This window comes from Acyrthosiphon pisum, chromosome X (assembly GCF_005508785.2).
Source record: "Acyrthosiphon pisum isolate AL4f chromosome X, pea_aphid_22Mar2018_4r6ur, whole genome shotgun sequence".
Classification (NCBI taxonomy): Eukaryota; Metazoa; Arthropoda; class Insecta; order Hemiptera; family Aphididae; genus Acyrthosiphon; species Acyrthosiphon pisum.
The window spans coordinates 60,346,929-60,354,026 of NC_042493.1; the positions used below are offsets into that span (position 1 = coordinate 60,346,929).

At 29.7% G+C, this 7,098-nt stretch overlaps 1 protein-coding gene across 2 annotated transcripts; it reads right to left on the bottom strand.

Annotated features, from left to right (window-relative positions):
* Positions 1-2,136: 2,136 nt before the first annotated feature.
* On the bottom strand, positions 2,137-5,371 carry LOC100164067. Of its 2 annotated transcripts, XM_016801955.2 has the most exons (4): positions 5,217-5,371; positions 3,869-3,956; positions 2,312-2,766; positions 2,137-2,239 (listed from the first exon to the last, which is right to left on the bottom strand). In XM_016801955.2, the coding sequence occupies exons 1-4, from the start codon at positions 5,235-5,237 to the stop codon at positions 2,222-2,224; spliced, it is 582 nt and encodes a 193-aa protein (XP_016657444.1). In that variant the 5' UTR covers positions 5,238-5,371; the 3' UTR covers positions 2,137-2,221. The 2 variants fall into 2 exon arrangements, with proteins under 2 accessions (XP_016657444.1, XP_001947720.1); XM_001947685.5 differs by having other exon boundaries at positions 2,137-2,766.
* Between the last annotated feature and the right edge of the window lie 1,727 nt (positions 5,372-7,098).

Here is a 7,098-nt window from a genome sequence, read left to right on the forward strand (position 1 = left end):
CTATTAGTTACTATACAATTTGTGTTAATTCTTATTTCACTTTGATCCACACTAAACTCAACAAGTTAGAGGATTTTAAGAATATATATTATATTCGTATTTATTGAGTGTACCTATTATTATATATTTCATCCCCCCCCCCCCTATCAAAATTCCTAAATACGCCACTGGACCATACACTAAGTATAGTTTTTATGTTGTTCATTAAACAAATGTTCATAAAATAACTATAGAATGACAAAGGTGACCCTCTACCTATTAAAATCACCTATGACAATTGTCATAGGTAAATATATATTTTGACGCCTCTGCAATCGGACCGCTCTACAGGGCAAACGGCTGAATATAGAAGGCCATTTATAATGTATCAATCGATTAAAAATATTGTGCAAATGGAAACGGGGGAAATTGTAAACAGATCGGTTGGATGGCTTAAAAGTAACAACCAAAAGTGTTCAAGTAATTTTGACTTTTAAGTAAGTGTAAAATGTAATATTGTTCCTCCGATCCGCCACTAAGGTATCCATCCCACTTCTATCGTTACTGCGGTAACATTCAATCACAATCACGAATAAGTAGTATACTTTTACACAGGGATGGAAAACGTTTTTAATTTTTTCGTTTTCGTTTTTGTTTATTGATTTAAAAAATATCGTTTTTGTTTAACGTTTTTAAACGTGTTTGATTAATGTTTTTAAAAACGTTATTTTTCTTTATTGTTTTTGATTAACGTTTTTAAAAACGTTATTTTTCCATATTGTTTTTGATTAACGTTTTTAAAAACGTTATTTTCCAATTGTTTCTAAATAACGTTTTTGATAGTATATTTATTTTTTTTATTATATTATTATAACTTGTAACTTTTAACTTTTAAGTTATAATAGTACCACGCAATACAGAAATGCACTTAAAAGTTAAAAATATCTAAGATTATTAATTATTATTGATTATTGACTATTAACTATTTAGATAGTAATTATTCTTAATATTTAAATTTTAAATCAAAATTATAATTTATTTAAAAATTAGAAAATTCAAAATTTCTGATTTCAATTAATTAAAATATTTTTAAAGTTAAAGATTAAAAAGTAAAGACAAGTGAATATGTTTTCAAAATTTTTTTTTCGTGGTATAATTTAATAATGTATTATACTATAATTTATTTTCGTTTTCGTTTTTGATTTAATTATTAAATTTTTTTCGGTTTTTAGGATTTTTGTTTTTTTTCGTTTTATTAATTGTTTTCGTTTTTTGTTTTTTTCCGTTTAATAACGTTTTTTAAAAACGTTTTCCATCCCTGCTTTTACAATACGTATATAAGTATAAGTTATTATTTTTCATCGGCCATTATATTACGTTGGAAGATTTAAGCAAACAAATTACATATTACTATACCGTCTATACCTAGTCACATTGTTTTTTTTTGAGTAGACTATAATTATTATTATATTATTGTGCTAATACATTTTATATTATACACTGCCATTATTATTACTGCTATATCTACTTATCTGTAAATGTTCAATTAAAAAAATATATATATATTATATATTATCATATAATATACATATATTATATATATATTAAATACTTAGTCTACGAATAGCTATTTACTAATTACCTTCAATTTGATCAAATTATCCATTTATCTTTTTGTTTATCTCAATTCTTAGTAGGTACTGAAGAAGTTATTCACTTAAGTTATGAAAGTCCTTCAATACTTACAACACTTTTAACACTTACATTCAATATTATTAGTGTATTCGGATCTATGAACCTTTTAGGAGATTTACTGTGTAGTGTATGAACTTGTAGCCCTCCAATAGCCAAAATTCTCAGGCTAGGATCAGTTCACCAATATTTCTTTTAAGTATATAGGTAATATAACCATGTAGGAGAAATTCAATAAAAATGTATTATGTATGATTAAATACTTTTAGTACCCACACCTATATGATATTACCTATATAGCTTGCGTATCTAGGATATTTGAGGGGGATTTTTAAAATATTTGGGGAAACGGTTTAAGTGTTTTTGAATGCAAACATAAACTGTATAATACGTGCAATATTATTATAATATTTTAATATTGTACGTAAAACCTGGAGAGAGAGAAAAAATAACTACAAAGTCAACTGTTGAAAAATTAAGATCACGTTTTTATTGTTGAAAGTCAAATGAAAAGACTACGGAAGGATGAGAATCATTGTTGTGTGAGTGTTCAGTAGTGGGATTCAGGCTTTTCGTATTTGCCGGGATAGTATTGACCGTCGTCTTCATGGGCGGCATAAGCTGTTGCTGGAACGGAGGCCTTTTCGTATTTGCCGGGATAGTATTGACCGTCGTCTTCTTGGTGGCTCGGGTGTCCGATCACGTAAGGTGCTGGGATGGCGGCCTTTTCGTATTTGCCTGGAAAGTATTGACCGTCGTCTTCGTGGGCGGCATAAGCCGTTGCTGGGTATGCTGCTGGGATGGGAGCCTTTTCGTATTTGCCGGGATAGTATTGGCCGTCGTCTTCGTGGGAGGCATAAGCTATTGCTGGGTACACTGCTGGGATGGAAGCCTTTTCGTATTTGCCGGGATAATATTGGCCGTCGTCTTCGTGGGCGGCATAAGCCGTTACTGGGTACGCTGCTGGGTATGCTGCTGGGTACGCTGCCGGGTAGGCGGCTGGTGCGTGGTATGCTCCTGCTACCGGGTAGGTGGTGTAATCAGAGTATCCATACGAGAACGATCCTGGGGCTGAGGCAGAGTAAGCCAAAACCGCTGTGGAAAAATAAATCGATTAATGTCACTAGGTTGGATTTAGTTAAGAACCATTTCAAATTTAGACGACATTTCATATAGGTACAGAGCTGGATTAAGCATGAGCTTAAGGCCCTAGGCACATTTTTTTTTTAATATTGCGTATTTGCATTCTAATAAGGTTTTCAACGTTTATTATTTTGCTTACAGAACCCAAGACCCAACACAAAATAAAACTTTTTGTGATTACCTAAGTATAAATGTTAACAAACTCGAGTATTTTATTTGGTTAGGTTTTGAGGACTAAAGTAATTTATAATTTTATTTAAACCAATATTGTATTCAACATCATCGTCAATTGTCAATAATGGCATAATTCTAAAGCGTTCAATCTTTTTTCTGTCATAGTAGACCTGTGGAGCGCATGCATTTTTAACACGTTTTAAAAATGAAAATTTATGTTATCCAGTTAACTAGGTAAAAAGAAAAAATCTTAAGGCCCCGTTTACACAATGACAGTTGTACTGTCGTGGTAGCACTACCGTGATGGTAAATGGTCAACTATCTAGCGCGGCTAGATAGTGTGATAGGTACTACTACGGCAGCTACTATCGAATTATTTACATGATAACAGTTACTGCCGTGACATTAGCTAGCACCATTTACTGTCACCGTAAGTACCTACCTACTATAATAATATTTGGAAAAGAACTAATCATCCAGCTAATTTTTTAAGACAAGTTAACATTGTGAAAATAATGTTATTCAATACCACTGGTACTATTTAAACGTTGGAATAAAATATAATATATAGGTACCATGCTGTTTATGTAACTTTTCATAAATAATAATAAACCTATATAAAATATTATATATCTGAATACAAAATTAATTATTGATGAGTGATTCGCTTTTTTGTTTTGTATAAGACATTTTAATTTCCGATTACCATTATCTACGAATAGCCAAAAATAAATAACTGCCCCGATTATCTTGCCCTATCTTCGGCTAGATGCGTGCCTACTTTGCCTGTACGTAATTCAAGACTATATAAGTGTATAAGTACCTACTTAAAAGGAAACGTACGTTATCGTCTTATAATTTATATTGTAAGTATACTCACGAGCTGGGGCAGCGGCGACGTAAGCGTGTTTTTTGGCTCTTACTCCTTCTTCGGCGACAACGGAGTATACGGCCAAGGTGATGAATATCTGTAAAGAGTAGGTTGTAAATAACAATAATAATATAGACTGTATTATAGTATATAGTGATAATAATAATTGCAAACAACTCGAATTTGATATGAGTAAAATACTGCAGTGCAGAATTTCAACCACGAATCACAATGCGATATTATGCATTTTGTAATTTATTATTATATTATTTTACATTCTGAGTAAAGCGATGAATGTATTAATTTTATAATAATTATGACAGTTATGTATTTTATGTTTTTTTCTGTCTGTCATAATTACATTTCGGGGCAGTAAAAATGCTATGGTTTTTCCACTTTGGTGGTAGTTTTTGGTAGAAAATTTGATCTAGTTGGTACTTTGAGAGGGGAAAGGGGTAAAAGTAAAAAATATCTGCATAATTTTCAAAATAAACGGGAAAACAAAATTACTGTGTATAATTACTCGCATCCACTTAATGTAATATTGTAATCGTATTTTTCATGAAATCGATATATCCATTTAATGAATTGTGATATTATAATATTATCATGTAAGTCAAACTAAGGTTCATGAAATTGTCATAAGTATTATATTTTATCGATCTCAAGAAATGGAAACGCTTATTTTACATTGTGTTTAATATTTTTAATTAATTACATCATAATATGGATAAATTTGTGATAATCACGCATAATAACAATGCCTAAATAATTACTGTCAATTGTAATAACTAATAGTACCTAATACAAAAGATATAAATTTTAATAATAATTAATAAATAATATAATACCTATTGCATAGTTTAAACATTTAATTTAATTTAAAAACTGTTCATATTTTTTTATGACGCACTACGTAGACCAATAAAAAAATAAACAAAAAATATACTTGTAAAATAAGATAAGCATAAGACGATGTTATTATTTCAATTTCGCAAAAAGTTATCTATATATTGTAATCATTTAAAAATATTATTCCAAGTGTAAAATAAGAATTTCTATTTAATGAAAAATACTATTTTACCAAGTGGATGCGATATATTAATAATATGTAATATTGTTTCACTATTTGATGAGTTAAGATCTTTTGAAAAAATATTATATCGGCGTATAGCTGAAGCGAGAATATTATTTTACATTCATATACGTTTATAAGAATCAATATAAAACCATTAAAACCATAAAGTCGAGCATAATATTAAAATCTGTATAGCAACAAAAAAATAATAATAATAATTTAACGGCCGTACAAGTGCAGACACATGTGCCGTGATATTGTAATGTTAAAGTCACTCACCAGATACTTGAAAGAAGCCATTTCGTGTTTGATATGATTTCTTCTTACGTTGTTAATAGGTACAACGAATCTGCAAACTTCAACCTGTGGTCGTTGTGTATACTTGATGTATGTTGAGATATAGTGCGATGCCGATGACTGGTACCGTGGTCCTTATATATTTACAGTCGACGGTACCCATACCTTACTGTCCTGGGGTGGGTGTTCCGGCGTCTACGTACAGCTAGGGCGTTGCCCGTTCGTAAGGACGAAATCCGGATCGCGCATATATTAATATAAAAGGTATTAATATATTATTAAATACACATACCGGGTGGCGAGTGCACAACACATGCACACAGGTAAGCGGTCAGTCGAGGTGACAGTGACCTTGGACGTTGACCGTGTGGAATGAGCAATGCACCCGTTCGCGCACTTAAAAAATATGTAATAATTTATATAAATTATAAGCAATGAAATGAGATAATAACAATAATTATAAAATGCAGACTCGAAATTAGGCGTTGCCGGACATGCCGTATACTCAACACATGGACATTGCATAACAACTTTATGAGTTTGAACATTTAATAAAATATTTGAACATTTAAATATTTTATTAAAATTGTATTGTTTGTTTTTTTGTTTAATAAGTTGAATTTTTGTCATTAGTGATTGCTTTAATTGATATTGCGATAAAAGTAGGTAGGTACTTATTTAAAATGTTTCATAAATTAGCAACAAAAATAATTTTATTAAAATGTTATAAAAATAATTAAATATAGGTACGGTATAATAAAATAAAAACCAATAATACTTAATTAAATAAGTAGGTATTTTAAATTGCCGGCGTTTAAACTATCAACATTTTGATTTGTCGGGATATTGGTGTCGGGCTTTTGACCAGTCGGGATTTTGAACGCCTCCCAGTCTTGTCGTATGTGGACAATCACATTTTAATTAGAACATAATATATTAATCATAACATCGTAATATAATAAATATTAATTATTACATTGATAGGTTTTTTACTGTTTTATTTCTCATCGATTCAAAAATAAAATTGACTTGATAATTTTAGTTAACATTTTATGACAATCATAATATATTTGAATAATTAAAATAATACCTAGGTATTACAAAAAATAAACAATTTAGCCAGATTATGGATATCCTAACCTTAGCGTCACCATTTTGCTCAACGTTTCTCTATATTATTTTCATCTTTTGCGGACTGACTGTATTTTTTGGCAATCTTTTTGTTTGCAAGGTAGGTCAAACTTTTTCGATCCTTTACCTTAATTTATATATAACTTATACAGCCACAAAATCACACAAAGCTCGCAATGGGTATCATATCAGAGCTGGGCAAAATCCTTAAAAATTTATCTTTAATATCCAAATTCAAAATCATTAGGTTAAAAATTTGTCTTCCCTAAACATTATAAAATTTGAATTATTTATCAAAAAAAGTATTATTTTTAGTCATTTTAATCAACCAAATTTTTTATTACCCTATATTTATTCTTCTTTAAATTAATTAATGTTAATACCTACCATTTTTTTTTTTTTTTTTGAAAAGAGATTTAAATATTTAAATATTATAATAATCAAATTAATATAAATATGCTTATGTACAAATATATTTAGAATACAACTAGAAATTCTAAAATAGCTATTGGATAGCATTGTAGTGACTAATGTTTTTAAAGTTTATTTTGAATTATAACTACAAATTAAGTAATGATAAAATAAATGGGTACAAATTTAACATTAACTACGATACCACGTTACTCTGGTAACCAGCTGTTGGCACCTAGCTGCCAACTTTTATCACATTTTTTATCAGCTATTAAAACCGCAGATTGCTCAAAAATAAAAATCATTACAAGGGTTTTTTTTC